Source organism: Misgurnus anguillicaudatus, chromosome 14 (genome assembly GCF_027580225.2).
Source record: "Misgurnus anguillicaudatus chromosome 14, ASM2758022v2, whole genome shotgun sequence".
In the NCBI taxonomy this organism is placed as follows: Eukaryota; Metazoa; Chordata; class Actinopteri; order Cypriniformes; family Cobitidae; genus Misgurnus; species Misgurnus anguillicaudatus.
Genome location: NC_073350.2, coordinates 25,306,346 through 25,324,324, shown reverse-complemented (window position 1 = coordinate 25,324,324; position 17,979 = coordinate 25,306,346). Strand labels below are relative to the sequence as shown.

General features: G+C 35.9%; 2 protein-coding genes across 4 annotated transcripts; both read left to right on the top strand.

Moving 5' to 3' along the window:
- The first annotated feature begins 90 nt into the window (after positions 1–90).
- tmem169a (transmembrane protein 169a) lies at positions 91–5,467 on the top strand. Of its 2 annotated transcripts, none has more exons than XM_055183184.2 (3): positions 91–443; positions 644–968; positions 3,592–5,467. In XM_055183184.2, the coding sequence occupies exons 2-3, from the start codon at positions 731–733 to the stop codon at positions 4,224–4,226; spliced, it is 873 nt and encodes a 290-aa protein (XP_055039159.1). In that variant the 5' UTR covers positions 91–443; positions 644–730; the 3' UTR covers positions 4,227–5,467. The 2 variants fall into 2 exon arrangements, with proteins under 2 accessions (XP_055039159.1, XP_055039160.1); XM_055183185.2 differs by lacking the exon at positions 91–443 and adding an exon at positions 451–552.
- Positions 5,468–7,483: 2,016 nt separating this feature from the next.
- cflara (CASP8 and FADD-like apoptosis regulator a) lies at positions 7,484–15,643 on the top strand. 2 transcript variants are annotated; one of them, XM_055184439.2, is made up of 12 exons: positions 7,484–7,602; positions 9,393–9,465; positions 9,551–9,707; positions 9,872–10,112; positions 10,231–10,336; positions 10,421–10,556; positions 13,481–13,533; positions 13,620–13,683; positions 13,792–13,844; positions 13,929–14,007; positions 14,243–14,747; positions 14,879–15,643. In XM_055184439.2, exons 3-12 carry the CDS (start codon positions 9,671–9,673, stop codon positions 15,006–15,008), a joined length of 1,404 nt encoding a protein of 467 aa, XP_055040414.2. In that variant the 5' UTR covers positions 7,484–7,602; positions 9,393–9,465; positions 9,551–9,670; the 3' UTR covers positions 15,009–15,643. The 2 variants fall into 2 exon arrangements, with proteins under 2 accessions (XP_055040414.2, XP_055040413.2); XM_055184438.2 differs by having other exon boundaries at positions 7,485–7,602; positions 9,551–10,112.
- The last annotated feature ends 2,336 nt before the right edge of the window (positions 15,644–17,979 follow it).

Below are 17,979 nucleotides of genomic sequence, written 5' to 3'. Positions count from 1 at the left end.
TGTATTTGCATGGGATTGATTTACATGGTAACCCAGAAAAGTACACAAAAAATCACAGCACGTGTCCGTAAGCCATAGCAACGCTGAGGGAGCTTTTCCTAGTACTGCAGTATTAAATAATTAGTATTTTTATCTCGTTGTAATTATGAATGAATTATAAATCAGCTTTGCTGACAAGTGTTTTGCACTCGATTAAAAATGTAGACTCCCTGCATATCGCCAGTTGCCAGGCAGAGCCCTGCATGGAATGCGCATGCGTACGCTAAAGATTGTCTACGCTGATTGGCTAAAGATTTCTATTCAGCGGCCAGAGGGGGATGCGCGTAACCCGGTGGGGCAGTGTCCGAGAAATAAACCCAACGTTACACGTGGTAAAGACGAGCAAAATCACTAGTTGTGTAGAATAGACGAGCGACAAACATTTTTTTTGCAATGGATGGAAGGTAAGTGTGCTCCGCACCGTGCATTTTAAATCAATCTTCTTGTGAATGAAAGGCAGATAGTAAACATGGGGCGGGCGGTGACTTGAGATGAACCGGACAACAGAACCAGGTCATAAGCATTTTCAAGGAAATGTTGCATGCAGTAAAATACCATGAAGTAACACATATGACAAACATTGATGATGTTTCTCCCATTGTAGAAGACGGCATAAGAAGACGTCATCATCTTAAAGGGGCCTTTGTCAGCATCATACATATTATAGAGGAATCTGGTTTGTGGTATAACCATGACCGAAGCTGCATCTGCAGATACAAATAGTATGGAGCTGGATGATGGGATGACTCCAGAGGAGACCCCAGTGAATACACTGCAGAGGTTAACTGAGGATGAAGGGACCACCACTCGCAGGAAGAAGAAAAAGAGGAAGAAAGAAATCATCTACCGCTCTGATCTGGAGGTTGAGGATGCTGGAGAGGGAACCTCAGCAGATGTGGATGGGACCTGTAGTGCTCCATTTGAAGAAGGTGAAGACACAAATTTGCATGAATTTTATATATAATTTTCATTTATTAGGTACTTCATAAGGCATTGTCATAAAAAGGATAAAGCCACCATAATATTGCATGTGCTTTCTAACCAGAATATGGAATTGCAGATTTTTTGGGGCAATTAATGAACTTATTTTAATGCTGAAAGAGTTTTAACTTAAGTTTTAATTTATGGGTCATAGGCAATATGTTGGCGAGCTGTATAATTATATGGCTTTCTACATTTACATTAAGGTATTTATCTGGCACGTTTATTCAAAGTGATTTACAACAGTGAGGAAAACAAAAAAGCTTATGGGATGTAAAGCATCTTAGGGAGGTAATAATATAAAAACTGCAAATTTACAAAGTTTAACTAAATTTAGAGACAATACCTTTTTTTATATAGTCAGCTGTCAACATGTTTCTGTCAAGTATTCCCAAACAATTTTGTTGTTTAATATCCTGAGAGATGATTGAAATATCTCATGATATTGATATTAGCATTTCAAAACTCAGTAGTGAGTGTAATTTAATTCAAAGGGATAGTTTACCCAAAAATGAAAATCTGTCATCATGTACTCACTCGCATGTTTTTACAAACCTGTATAAATTTCTTTGTTCTGATGAACACGAAGGAAGATAACGAGAATTCCAAAACGCAATAAATCCATTTTGACTAATTTGGGTAAAAATGTGTTTTCTATACCAAGAAAGTGACAAGATAAAAACCACTATTTTCTGTTACAAACTTTCACATAGCATCTTTATAAAAACATAAGAAATTCAAATACATAATTTGATTTTCAAAGATTTATTATAAAAACCTCCACAAAATGCAATAAATCCAATTTGTTTTCCAAAATGCTATACATCTATTGAATCAATATATAAATGTGCATTTATCTTTGCCATTTTATATTTATTTAGTTAACTAGTGGTATACACTTAATTAAAAAATAAACATTAATGGCATTAATCAAAACACTTACTTTGTCATATTAAGAACACTGTCATTGCTGCTGTCATCCTTTTGTCGTCGTCGCTGATCTTTTTTGACAGCGATCAGCTGTTAAATGCTTTGGTCCTGCTCTATTTTCGTTGGCTCTGAATGTAATAATAGAAAGTTTTTCATAAGATCCCCTCAATGTGGGTCAATGTGTTAGCATGACAGAAGCTTATAGCAAATTAGCATTTGCTATAAAATTAGTATTTGCTATAAACTTTTTATGCAGCACTTCAGTGACAAGCTTGCTTTGACACTATGTATGTTTGCATTGTCCCTGTCAAATAAATAAAAAATGAAATGAAATGGATGTAGTCGTGTAAGAACAAGCAACAGCCAGCATTTTTCCTTCTCCCGATTGCCTCTCGCGTAAATTATTCGATTTTGATGGCTTAAGTTTCTTACCTGCCACAGAAAACCACCACAGGTTTTTCAATGCCATCCAAAGTTTTATTTTGTTTTTGTTTGTTTGTTGATCATGAAGTACATAGTAGAACATAGAAAGAAAAAAAAAAACTAGGATTCCGTGTGTATTCAACGTGCCACCATTACCCTACAGTCACATTAGCTCGAAAAGTGAACGACACCGAGCGACACGCACTCACTTGATGGGCGTTCCTTGGCTAGTTTCTAAAAGCGGTATCAAAAGTCACTTTGTTAAGTTACAAGAACGGTGTTTTTGGATTTAAACGTATTTATTTCTCGATAAAAGTAACAAAATATATGAGATAAAATGCCAAACTTATCAGATATATACATAAGTACGCATTTTCCGCCATCTTGAATTATTTTCTCAGACTCGACCACAGACCTACGTCACGCTGCTCCTTCACTCCGATTGGGAGTCGCTTTGTCGCATTGCTCAGCATTTGCATAAAATAGCCTGCTTGTCTATTTTGGCCCCGCCTTGCTCGCGCAGCGGCGAGCTCGTCGCTTGTCGCTGGCAAACGGCCACTTCCATTTAAAATGAATGGTAGCCTGTCGCTCTGTCTCTGTCGCTTGTAGCTAATGTGACTGGGGGGTTATTGTTTACAATATGTGGAATGGTGTGCTGTGATTTGTTGAGTGGATTTATTGCATTCTGCAAAGAAGGAGGACTGGCGTTTATCGCGTTTTGGGAAAAAGGCAGAAAAGATGACAGAATAACACGGCGGATATCGGATTTTGCGTAAAATTAAGAATTTACTTTTAAATACTAACCTAATACAATACTGAATTTGGCGGTAACTAATTTTTTTTAAATGGCGTTCATTGCGTTTTGAAACCAAACTCTTCATATTTTGAGGAATGTTTGTAACCAAACCTTTCATGAGCCCCATTCACTTTCATAGAAGGAAAAAAGAATACTATGGAAGTGAATGGGGCCCACGAACGCTTTGGTTACAAACATTGCTCAAAATATCTTCTTTCATGTTCATCAGAACAAAGAAATGTATACAGGTTTGTAACAACACAAGAGTGGGTACATGATGACAGAATATTTTTTTTGGATGAACTATCCCTGTAAAGCAGCGGTTCTGTATATGTTGGCAAATACTTTGATTAATTTTCCCCATATATTGATCACTCAAAGTGTTCTCAATGAAATATTCCCAAATTCAATGTCGTTTACAGAAGAGGAACCTGTACCTCCTGACAGCCGTTTCGTGACCCTGACTGGCACTATTACACGAGGAAAGCGGAAAGGCCAAATGGTGGACATCTATATGACCCTTACTGACAAAGAGCTGAGAGACATGGCGCGTTCCAAAGAGCGTCTAGATGCGGAGTGTGACGGGGTCGCCGAAGCTAAGCAAAAACCCTGCGCGCTAGGGCTTAGCCAGGGTCCCCATGTTCTCCTCTGGAGTCTTTCCTGCTCTCCTTTCATCTTTGTTCTGTCCTTCATCACGTCATTTTACTATGGAACGCTCACCTGGTACAACGTCTTCCTGGTTTACAACGAAGAACGCACCTTTCTGCACAAGATCACACTGTGTCCTTTGCTCATCTTGTTATATCCGGTGCTCATCGTGGTTTTGTGTTTTTGTATGGGGGTGTATGCTGCTGTGAACCAGCTCTCGTGGGTGTTCGGGGAGTGGTGGCTGGCGGTGAGAGACCTCGAAAAGGGATTCTGTGGGTGGATGTGTGGGAAACTGGGGTTGGAGGACTGTGCGCCCTACAATGTGGTTGAGCTCCTGGATTCTGACACTCTCTCTGGGACACTCCAGGGAAAGAGGATGGAGGATGTTGAGCAGACTTCCTCTCTGTAAAGTGGATAAAGGCTTTTATGGAATAACATTTTATGATTTAAAAGAATGTTCCAGTTTAAACTCGTATCGATAGCATCTATGGCATGATGAGGATTTTCACAAAAATGTGCTGTAACCTTGTAGATTTCCACTGTTAGTTTCACAAGCTCACATTGACATGTAATGAGATAAAGCATATTTGGCATGCTGTCCAATGGGAGGGCTCAGAGCTCGGAATTTTAGCTGAGAGTGAGGCGATGGGGTGGAGGAGGGATGCTGCAAAACTGTCACGGGACAGAGGTGATTAGTTTGCGCTTTCTTTGCGCTGATTAGTTGGATCACATGACCATGCTCCTCCCGAACTTAGTTAAATAAACTTTGTATTTCTGTGGTAAAGGACAGGATGTCACAGATGTTTCAAAGTACATAATCAATCTTCATTTTGTAAATATTGTGCTAGGGTGTGACAGTGGGACCCAATTTTGCATGGGTTGCGTGCATTATTTTAATATCTCATATTCAGGAAAATGAAGTATTGTAGAATTATATTGCAAACTCTCACAAAATCAATACAGTAGGAACACTGATTACTGCTAAAAGTTTTTTTTTTTAAAGTAGCTTTCGACCACTAAAAAGAGAAATGAGGCATTGTGTTACTCTCTTTCATTGTGTCATCATCCCAGTAACTTGCATTGTGTTGTAATTCCTTAGTAAGCGGTAAGGTATCTGAGGTATTTAACTTCCGCCCACAGCGTGTCATGCGTGGATTGATAGCAGAGTTTCTGCTCTTACAAATTCCTCTCTTCTGGCTTTCAAAAAGTAATGGATGACTTTTTACATGAATACTCTTAGTACAGTTCTCATTCGCAGCTTTTCTCATATTTTCAGACGTGAGCTTCTTAATCTCGTAACATTTTACACAAAGTAAGGCATGGTTGAGTAAAAGGTAACTCTCCAATATTTATATAAATGAGATGAATGAAAATGTGTACATTTGGCATTTAAACCTTCCCAATGTTCATTCCTAATCTACACCCTTGGACTATGTGTACTTTCTCTTTCATGCACAGGAAAGTTTTATTACAGTATTATATTTTACTCATGGTGTGAGTCCCAAATCACTGAACTGTTGTGTTAGTATTGAAACAGTGTTGTGCTTTGTTGTGTGTTTTTTACAGGTATTCCAATGGTGCTCACAAGGATCTTAGCCATTAAAAACCACAGGCACTGTAGTATCACATTAGACGGACACTTCACTTTTTTTGAAGTTATGCTGGTTTTCTAGCTCCCCTGGAGTTAAACATTTGATTCTTGCTGTTTTGGAATCCATTCGGCTGATCTCCGGGTCTGGCGCTGGAACTTTTGGCGTGGCTTAGCACAATCCATTAAATCATTGGCATCGTGCTGAAAAGTGGCCGGAGAGTTTTAGTGATTTTCCTATTGAACATTTGACTCTTCTGTGGTTGCGTCGTGTACTAGGACTGACAGAAATTAGAGTTGCAATTTTCTAGACAGATATGGTTAGGAACTGTGCTCTCATTTTGGCGTGATGATCAAGGACTTTGCTTATGTAACATAGCGTAGTGATGTTGCGCACTGCCCGAAAATAGTCCCCTGCCATTGAAAGTAACCAAGGGGACTGTTTTCGGGTAGTGTGTAGTATCACTACGCCTGCTGTCAGCAAGGTCAATGATTGTTGCGCCGGTTTGTGAGTGTGGTTCCTACCCATATCTGCTTGAAAGATCGCAGCTTTTGATTTTCTGTTGGTCTTGGTACACGATGTAGCTGCGGGGGGGTCAAGTTTTGAATGGGAAAAATATTGAAACTTTTTGGTTGTTTTTTGGAGCGATGCTAATGGTCTAATCAGATTCAATGGATTGTGCTGAGCTGTGCTGACAGTGCTGGCGCCGGACCCGGAGATCGGCTGGATGGATTTCAGGGCGGTGGGAATTAGATGTTTGGCTCTGGGGGAGCTGGAAAATGAGCATATTTTCAAAAGAAGTGTAGTGTCCCTTTAAGTTGCAAATTAGTGTACAAGGGCGTCATCTTATATCTTCAAATCATTTAAACAGGAAATTCCTATAGATGGATACTGGATTTGCATACTTTTGTGAAGTGGTGTCTTGTTCTCACGGTCCATCTGAGGAGTTGCAACATCAGTAACTTGACCGTGTGGTTTCTCTTCTCCATATACCAGACTTAACGAATCTGTTATGTATACTGTCATATAATGTTAGATTGCTGTGACTTTATGAAATGACCAAATATGTTACCAGAGGTTTTTGCATCTGAGCTGCATAATTTAATGTATTTCTGAAATATGTATTCATCGGATATATTGTACTAAATCTGCATGTAAGCAGATTTGATGTAACCCACCTTTTTTTAGTGGAAAAATTGCAATGATAAAGATTCAATCTTTTACACATTTATATTCCTTTTGTTTCAATTCCTTTTGTAGCTTTTCTAGGAGTTGTGCTACATTTTTGACACTTATCAACTTAACACTACAGCAGAAGAACTTGAATCGTTTTGTGTTCCTTTTGTCCAGCCTTAAACTTCCAAATATCAACAACACTTGAATAAAATTGTCTTCAAGTAGACTGTTTTTCTGCATACATGGTTTGAAAGCACAAACTTTGTTTTTTTTAGCATGACCTTTGTTTTGTTTGCACACTTAAGTTATTTGCGCAGGGTGTGTACTGCGATTGATTCATTAGACAATTTTAAATAAAGATTTTTTTCTTGTTCGTCATTTGTACTCACGGTCACAACTGTTAATGGTCTTACACTCATGCAGTAGCTGCCAAATAACTTTAAAGGCGTGTGTTTCTGATTTGCCAAACCCTCTTTTGTCATCTGCATATCTTACATTTTAATTGACCTTTTTAGGCGAGTTCCCAGCCATTCAGTTACAGCTACAACCTTTAATAACCGGTCAGTAGAAGCATTCTTAAGATTGAGTACACTGCAAATAGTTAAACAATGACCACAATCGATACCGTTGGCACGTCAAACGTGTCGTTTCAAAGTACATTGTTGTCATACCCCTATCACCCACATGATACTGTAGTAAACTTTAGTATTTACTATAGCATTTTAGATAGTATCTTCGATACTACCGTGCTATATTACATATTAAAGTAAATTACAGTCACTTTAGCAATTTAGTATAGTCAATAATACATAGCATAATATAGTTTCCTGTCGTACATTCTAATTAAATAACTATTTTTTCATTCAACACATGAAGTAAAATTGGGCGTATTCTAATCGGAAGTGTGGGAAAGTACCTTCCTGTTAGTGGGCGTTGCTTGCCTATTTGGAATGACTTTTCATACTTTCGTTTCCTTTCAAGGGCGAGGGCCGTAGGAGATGGAAGCAAACGTCTCAATCGGTAAATACGACATTCTAAATACTACTCTTCGCTGTCTGTGTGTTTTGTAAGGTCTTCTGTCCTTCATCTCCGCCTATTGCTATTTTAACATCTCGCTACGCTGTTACCGTTTTACTAAATAAGACGCATGCAAAATATGTCCATGCTCAAAAGTAAATACGCTTCAATTATGTGTTACAACAATTTATTCAACAGGTGGTGATCGACCATGTGGACACCTTTTTGTGCTAATTCACATAACTTTACTATTGTATGTGTTTTTGACGACGTAAAAAATATCGCTGGTTGGTGTAAACTGGATAGTTTGGTCACTTGACAAACAGCTTACAAAAGACAAGCTCTTTGCATTACAGAACTTACAACACCCTAAGGTACATAAAATTAAAGTGTAACCACATCTGGATATCCCCTTAAGTTTAGTTTCGCTTTTATAATTGGCAGTCATTCATGTCATGTGTGCACTATAGTAATCTACTATACTGTTGTAACTTCCCCAACAGTGCCTTTAAAACAAAAATGTGTCTCTTTCTTCTTAAATACAATGAACTCCATTTTGTCATTTCATATAAGATACAATGATGTGTGCGAGCACTTGCACCGGTAGCAAATCGCAGAGCAGCATGAGGAACTGTATCCAATCCTTTTGAAATACTCAAAGGCGTATGCATATAATGATATCACCATAATCCAATACTGATTAAAAAAAAGGTACTTTCCGGGCAGCAAAACATCTCTTTAAACAAAAAATAAAAACCCAATCTAGGTCTTAGTTTTTTTTAAAGACTGTCAATATGAGTAGGCTACTAAAGGTCAGCTTTTCATCAAGCCAAATACCAAGATATTTATATGAAGCAACCCTCTCAAGCTCTACACCATTTATTGTTTTAATCATATAATCATTAAATGATGATCTGGACCGTGTGAAAAGCATGTATTTGTTTTTTTTAGTGTTTACAATTAATTTTAAATCATCAAGATTACTCTGGAAAAATTAAAAACATTCTGTAGAGAATCCACAGATACTTTTATTGATGTAGCTCTGAGGTAAAAATAAATACTTTTCATTCACGTTTTCATTTTTTTAATTCTCCTCATATATGTGTCAAATCCATTGTAAATAACTCAAATATATTTTCCTTCTCACATATTTAAGATCCTAAATCAAGAAAGAATTCGATATTTTTGCTGAGCACAAAAGAAAGCAGATATGCGTAGCGCAGGGTAAGCGCGTGCATAGGAGCATGCGCATATTAGACGTGCACACAAAGGGAATAATGGGTTTAATAATCCTAAAAAAATATATATATATATAAAAAATAACCATTTAAGAACGTTCTGTATAAGTTTTTTTTTTGTTATTTTAAATATAGCCACCCTGCAACGTTATGGGAACGTTATTTTATGGTTCCAAAAAAATAAATAAAAACCATTGGATAACGTTCTAAGTTTTTAAGGTTATTTTAAAAAGAACCACCCTGCAACATTATGGGAACGTTTTTTTGTTGTTCCAAAAAATGATTAGAGAACGTTCTGTATAAGTTATTTTTTAGGTTATTTTAAACTAACCACCCTGCAACATAATGGAAACGTTATTTTATGGTTGCAAAAAACAAAAAAGTTAAAAAACTAAAGTTATGGGAATGTTTTGTGTTTGCTGGGATACTCGTGTATACAGCAAAAGTCCACATAAAACTGTTTTGAGTTTTCTAGGTGCTTTTTTAATAAGAGCAGTTTCAAAATGATTTATTACGTCTCTATGTTGATGTCATTCACTTTCTGTTCACTTTCAGGATTCCTCATAAGGAGCCTTCTTACAGGCACTACCACCAGAACATGTGGCCCTTCCATCAAAGGACAATAAAGGTGATTTAATCTCTTGGTAATCTTCCATGTGTTTTCATTTACCCTGCATGTGTTTTTATATTTATGTTGTCTTTATCAATTGCAGATGTAAACCCAAAGTGGCTTTTGATTTCAAGAACCTGACGAATGAGGCTACATTGGATTCTTTTCCATCCAAAGATGAATATTACCTTATTACACTTCATAAGATAAAAGACAAAAAATAATGTATCCAAAATGTATTGCTCGACAAGACCTACTATGTACGTGATAAATGTTATAAAAATGTGTAAAACAACCCACTCCAAACTTTTGAAAATGCTGCTTGTATTGCTCAAATAAGCTACAACCTATACAGGATTATACATTGAAATGGCGGATGGATTTTCTATAGTGGTTAACAATGTGACCGCATCTCTCAGTCAAGATGAGCGCAGGACCCTGGAGTATCTGTGTACAGATTTGTTCACCAACAGCTGTGTGGAGGATTTGAGAGGAGCTTTGTTGGAAGTTGCCAAACAGAAAGGCCAATCCCAAGATGGGAATTCTTTATTGATGGAATTAATGTTTCGACTAAAGCGCTATGATATCTTGAAGAAAGTTTTCGGTACAAACAGGCAACAAGTAGAAGGTAATTTACAGAAAGGAGGAGTCCTGTCAGATTACAGGTGAGTTATCCATGTAGTGTAAATTGTGTATTTAGTTCTTAGGGAAAAAACATCCCTTTACCTGAAGTGTAAGTTTAACCAACCTGAACATTTATTTCTACCGAACCATTTCATTCAGGGTTCTGATGGTCGATGTAAGTGATGGCTTGGATAAAGAGGAATTACAATCCTTTATTTTTCTCCTAAGCAACACATTGCCCAAAGAAAAAGTGAAAAAAGCAACGGTAAGAAGAGAGAAATCATGTTAAGCTATCAGAAGGTTTTTATTGAAACTTGTGATGACAGTTTGCGTTTATATTTTTTAAAAGAGTTTTCTAGATGTGGTGGTGGAGTTGGAGAAGTTAGACGAAGTATCTTGCGATAAGCTAGACCTGGTGGAAAAGTGTTTCAGAAGCATTCGCAGAATGGACCTTGTCAAAAGGATTCAGGCCTACCAGAATAGAGGTCAGTCATTTCGGCAACCACTTTGTTGCTTCAACTGCACAAACTGTTAAGAGACTCAGCTGGCGTGTTGCTATCTCTTTCAAGTTTGTGAGTTCGATTTAAAAGGAAAGCATGTTTCTGTACAAATGCATCCGCCAAAAGCCTAATTTAAATAAAACCATAGAGTGGGTTAGTGAACTTTGCATTGGAAAAAACTGGTTGCACCTGCTGTAACAAAGATGTTAAATAAACTAAACTCGAGAGACCTCAGCCATTGCAGTAACCTAGTAACCTTGTGCAAACTGTTAAGAGACTCAGCTGGCCTGTTGCTATCTCTTTCAAGTTTGTGAGTTTGATTTAAAAGGAAAGCATGTACCTGTACAAATGCATCCGCCAAAAGCCTAATTTAGATAATAGAGTGGGTTAGTGAACTTTGCATCGGAAAAAACTGGTTGCACCTGCTGTAACAAATATGTTAAATAAACTAAACTCAAGCAATCTCAGCCATTGCAACATGCATTTCAAAAACGCTGTGCAAACTGTTAAGAGACCTCTTTTCTTTTCAATATGAAGAAATGTGGGGCTTCAAAATGGTTACCAGCCACTTAAAGGCAGTGTGCAGGATTTTGAAAAGTTTAGTCTACTAGCAATGATATCGTGATCACACCCTCTATTCAAATTAGGGTGGCCATTCATGCCATTTTCACTGGACACATCCTTGCCAGGATTTTGTGTGCGTCTTCCGGAAGTCACATTAGTCGACCGCATACGTCATTGAGGTTCTCACACTTCAGTTAAATACGTTATAAAATTAAGATTGATTTATCTTAAGACGTACAATCATTGTAGTTTCATTCTTACCTTGACATGTAATGCTTTTCTGAAATAGAACCTGAAATATTATACCTCGATTATATGCGGTCGACCAATGAGACTTCCGGAGGACGCACCCAAAATCCTGCACATATGATGGCACATATGGCCTCCCTAATTCAAATCGACATCCAAAGTCGCGCCTCCTACAAAATACATGAACATGTACAGACCAGAAGCCCATTCACATCTCATTCACCAGACAAAGTGAATAACATTACTAAAATAACTAAAAATAACAACTGTTTAAATCGGAAAGGGATACAGCACATTTTCGGTTGTGTAACGTTAGACGCAGTAGTTTGCTTGTCATTTTGAAAACATAAATATTGTTACGCTAATTCGTAAAGGTACACAAACTACATTAGCAACAAAAAAAGCACTAAAGTTACCAATGTTAATTTGGGATTTTTGCTTTTTGGTGATCCAGGCTGATAAGATATGATGTCTGTGTGAACAGGGTGCGCAGTTGCATGCAAAACACGTTCAAAGTAGAGGAGCAGAAATTGCATGCGTCCAATTATTGCATTCAGTTTGAGATCAATGATTTGTTGAACTTTTAGGTCCTACGCCTTTAACACATGACATATATTTATAAAAATACATTTAGACAGTTTAGCATAGTGATTGCTATCAGGATGTGAGGAGACTTTCAACCAGTATAACTAAAAATGTTTCTGGACTAGGTTACTAGGTTACTGCACCACACCAACCAGAATGTTTCCAAATGTTTCTAGTCATATCATTTCATATGTAAACATGTATAGTTCTCAGTTTTATTCATTCAAATAGACCTTTATTTATAAAACAACTCCAGTCCTAGCTTCTGATTGGATAATAGCTGTGTATTATTTACCATAAAACAGAGTTAAAAACTATGCACCTAATGATTTAGGGGATTTCCTGGACAAGGTTTAGATGAATCCAGGACTAGGCCTTAGATATATTAGGACATTTAAGTAGTTTTTACAAACAAACCATACAAAAAACAATTCTGGTCGGGATGCACCGAATATTCGGCCGCCAAAAAAAAGCATTTTCGGTTTTCGGCCGAAAGACTTTTATCAGGGGAAAAACACTGAAGAAATGTTGTGATGACGGAAACAGAAAACAAAAGTGTGTTTAAAAAGATGTCTTAAGTGTATGTATAGATTAGAGTCAGAAACCAGTCTGTGCTTATTTGTTCTTAAAGAGACAGTAACCCCAATTAACCTACTTAAGTCTGGTTGTTTGATTAACATTAATGACACAAAGACAAAGAAAAAATCCTTTCTGTAGCTCTAAAAAAAATCATATTTAATTTATGCAATAAAGACAGTGTTATTATTCATTTGATTCGATTTCCGTACCTAATGCTAATTTTAGACCTTATTAATGTGCAACTTGGTTCTTTTTTATAAATGTTTGTAATTTCTTTATTTACTATTAGATTTTTCCCACCCCTTTTTTGCTGATCCAAAAAATAATCCAATCCGTGCCTCAAAAACTGTAATGTGATCCGAACCTTGAGTTTTGTGATCCGTCACACACCTAGTAAAGTTAGTACACAGTCATAACCATAAATGCAATGGTACTAATAATTGGCATTATTTCTTTCTGTGCTTCTTTTTGGTTTCCTCTTGTTTCGGTTTCGGCCAAGAAATTTCATTTCGATGCATCCCTTAATTCTGGTGTGCATCTTGAGACAAAACAATAGCACTGATACATGTTAAGATGCGTCAGTGCAAGGTGTTTTTAAATTAAGGCAGCTCAAACATGCATTTACGTCTGAAACTATGATAAACCCTGTCTGGGAAATCACCCCAGTGTATCAATACGCAGCACCATGTGGTACTTTTGTTTTTTTGTAGCTTAATAAAGGCTTTAAAAAGTTTTTTTTTTTTTTTGCTTTACTATGTATTGTGTACTAACTGTTTTATAAAAGCAGTAAGGTACTCGAGGCTACTACTGTATCGTAAATAAGTCATGGCTGTAGGGTGTTGCTGCCATGACTTATTCCATGATACATTAATAATTAATATATTAATATAAAATAATTCATATTAAAATATAATTTTTTTTAATTTCTTCAGGTCAAAATATATCATGTGCAGCCCCTAAGGTTCCAAACCAGCACTGCCCTAAAGTAAGACATGCCTGATTTTTATATATATACAATTTATGATAATTGTGTACTAAGCATTATTGTGTTGTTTCTTCTTGACGTTTTAGTACATCCCAGTGCGATGTCAACGTTCTCTTAACCAAATAAGACAACCGCAATGTCATGTTCAACGTGAGTGCTTTTTATATTTTTTTTATATATATTTTTATATATATTTTTATTTGCTTGTTGCTTTGATTTAGACTATGAATAACATTAAATGTTACTCTGTTTTTTTAGAATTTAAAAATTTAAAGCTTTCAGTGCCTGAAACAAGGAGCCAACACACACAGGTATGTTTCAGCCCTTCGTTCCTGTTTTGTTCCCTTTAAAGGCGGATTATAATTAATATATTTCTCTGTCTGTATGTGTGCTAGGCTGGAGTGGAGGAGTATCAAATAAATCCTGAACGGAAAGGCTTGTGTGTGATCATTGACTGTGTTGGCTTTGATGGAGGTGCGTGTGTTATGGTGTGTGAAAGAGAAAGTTGTGTTGTGTGATAAAGAAAATGAGTGTAATAAAAACAGATGATTCATCATTCAGTGAACCGGTTTAAAAAAAATCCCATGCTCTACCCCTGAATTTAAAAAAAATCATGTGATTAAAATATCAGTCAGGGGTCTGTTTTTTTTGCATACCACCACTGTAATTGTGAAACCTTGTGCTTAATTCATCTACTTTGTCTTTTTAGGGATGTTAAATCAGACATTCAATCGTTTGGGTTTCAAGGTCATCTTCCTCACTCACCTGAGTGTTAATGAAACCAAGAAGTCCCTGGAAGACCTGGTCCACCACAGGTCCCTTCACGCAGTCAGCAGCTTTATCTGTTGCATCATTAGCAGGGGAACAGACACTCATATCTTAGCGAATGACTCTCGTGGCTCAGGCATCAGATTGGAGGATCTCAAACAGCTTTTCAACCCAGTCCAGTGTCCATTACTGGGTGGCAAACCCAAACTTTTCTTTACCCAGATCTACCGGACTACAGAGACCCAGCAAAGATCCTCAATGGATGATGAGTTCCTTGAGACAGATGGGCCGTCGTGTTCTTGTCCTTTGGATCCAAGAACAGTTCCGGTGTCTGCAGATGTGCTTTGGAGCGTCTGCACGGCAGATGAAAAGCTTCTGGAATCTTCTGGACATCATTCGGTTTATTTGCATGCGTTAAGCTCTGCACTGCTGAGGGGATGTGGGAGGTATGACAACATATTACTAATCACTACTATTAAACAAGTATAAAAATGATATATAAGTATATAAGCCTCCGTTATGGAAACATCCGTTATGTTTTATGATTTCAATATAATTTTGTTTTTCCCACCTGCAGGAGGATGCATTTATTGGATGTTATGACGGCTGTAAACAGAGACGTTACTTGTCACAATCAGCAAAACCCTGGGAAAACATATCATGTGTCACCACCCGCACACACGCTACGAAAGAAACTTTACATTTAACGCTTTATTCTCACCATCAACACTTCTCTCACTTTCTTTCACAGTTTTATATCATTATTTTAATGCAATTAATAATGTTATTAATTGCATGTGATGTAGTTGTTATAAGCTAGAGCTACAAACTGCCATAACACATTGAATGTTTTATACTTATTTATTGGTGCAGCTTTATTTATGTATGTTTATTTAAGTTATGGAGAAGTTCAAGTTGAAGACTGATAGTAAATCGTGTGATTTGAAGTTTCTTTTGTACAATAATCTAAATGGTCTGTTATCATTTTTATTTAACTACTTAACCTTACAGTAGTTTAGTGGCTGATCCCTTTTATGTAGTATTTCTCACGAATTTATAAAAGGATATATAATTTGCAAATTAAAATGTAATATTACGTAATCGTATCTGTCTGTCTGTGACCAGTTAAATCAATGTAATTGTATCAATATATACTATATATTTAATCTGTCTTTAAATTAGTTAAACAAGCTTGCACCATTAGTAACATCTTTTTCTCATGTGCAGGTTTATTTTGATGATATACTAAAAGTCAAATCCAACTTTGTGTCTAATAGATATACCATTTTGCATAATGTTTGTGTTAATAAAGATCAGTGATGCAGTTTTCTGTATCAGTATAGACTGTTGTTATATGGCCTACGTCTTTTTAACATTTACAGACATCAATCAGCAGTTTCCTTAACTTTCTTTCTAAACAATGCAGAGTCATTGTTCATTTCTCAACAGCCAGACGTTTCTTTTTACTTTATGTAAGTTTACAGTCCATTGTTACGGATATGCTGAGTCATTTGCAAAGACTTAGATCATTTGAGTAATGCTGTTTATTATTACTCAAGTCAGTGGATCTCAAATTTTTCGCTGTGAGGGCTTGTGTACGGTGGACTGGCCTTCGTCTCCCCCCCCCCCAAAAAAATGTATTTTATAAAACATTCTTAAAATTGAATTAAACAGAACATTATATTACACATTGTATTGCTTTTTGTTAATAGCCTTATAAATAAAAATTGTGTCATCATTTACTCACTCTCATGTTGTTGCAAGCCTGTAGATGTTTCTTTGTTCTGATGAACACAAAGGAAGATGTTTTGAGAAGTGTTTGTTACCAAACTGTTCTTGGACCCCATTTACTTACATAATATTCTTTTTTCCTTCTATGGAAGTGAATGGGGTCCACGAACGGTTTGGTTACAAACATTTCTCAAAATATCTTCCTTTGTGTTTATCAGAACAAAGAAATGTATGCAGGTTTGTAACAACATGAGAGTGAGTAAATGATGACAGAATTTTTATTTTTGGGTGAACTACCCCTTTAAAAGATGTCCAACATTCGATAAAAAAAGCCATTTAAGCCAGCATTTTTTTTACACATATAAGATTATGGTCTGAACTTACTATAACCTTATTTTTAGAGGATTTAAAAAATATTTCCCTAATAATTATTTACATTTTTTAGAATATTATTATAAAAAATTATCATTACCGCAACATGATATTACATTAAATATATGCATTTACAAATGCATGTTTCGGTAATGAGAACTAAAAAGTTGTCTACTATGACAAACAAAATTTCAACTTATATCTGAAAATAATTTTTTTCTTTTTGAAAATGTTAGTTCATTGAGGGCTTAAACAATGATTGAAAATTGTTGCGGAGGATGAGAAAATTTTTCTTGGACACATTTATATTCCTTATTATCGTCTCTACATTTACCAATGATCATCAAATAGCACATGTTTCTTTACTGTAAATGTTTATAGTATAACATGCACTGAAGCGTTTTATTTTTAAGATTTTTTAATTATAAATATTTCCATGTCAAAGAACCCAAATCCAGTCATGGACACGTTACGGTAATGAAAATTTTTTCTTTAAATGTGGAAAAAAACAAAAAAATTGTTTTTTATGATGTCATTTGAAATCATGTGTAAAATAGTACGTGAAGAGATGTTTGTAACTGTATGCTTCTTATTTTGATACTCACTCTTTGCATTTTTTATTTTATTTTTTGTCAAAAAGTTTCATGACACCTCATAAGTCAAAGTTTGTGAGAATCACCCAAATGCATTTGTCTCGTGAACAAAACTGCATATTTTCTCTCTCACTTTTAATTATACACAAACTATGAATGCCAATGAGCTATTTTAATTTATAGTTTAAAACGTTATATGTGTATTGATGAGGGAAGATGTTTTTTAACCGCTGTCTTATTTTTGTCCGCCAGGGGGCGCTTAAAGTACATTTAATCTTGCATATCCATAACAGTATAGGTGTCATATTTTAAGTTGCTTTTTAGTAACTAGTAATAGAAAAATCAACCAATACATTTTCAAACAGGACTCATCGAATATTAAAAAATATAAATTTCCTTTGAAATTAAACTTTAGACATCCCAGGTAAAAATGTAGTAAATATACTTAAAGCAAGTAGCCTATATTTTACATTGTTATTTTGTGCTACCTAATGGTATATTTGTATTGTATAACCTTTGCACTATTTAAAAGTATAATTCTACTTTGGTAATATCTCAGTGCAGTTGAATAAAGTATACTAATTACCGGTATTACTTGAACTTAAAGGGATAGTTCACTTTAAAATGAAAATTCTGTCATCATTTACTCATCCTCATGTGGTTCTAAACCTGCATGGATTTATTTTTTCTGATGAACACAAAAGAAGATATTTTGAGAAATGATGGTAAACACACAGCAGATGGTGACCATTGACTTCCATAGTAGGACAAAAATATTATGGAAGTATTGTGCTAAATGATGAAGAAAATAAATGATGGTAAGCACACAGTTGACGGTACCCATTAAATTCCACCATACTTTTTTATTCCTACTATGGAAGTCAATGGTCACTATCTGCTGTATGTTTACCATCATTTCTCAAAATATCTTCTTTTGTGTTCATCAGTAAAAAGAAATTCATACAGGTTTAAAACAACATGA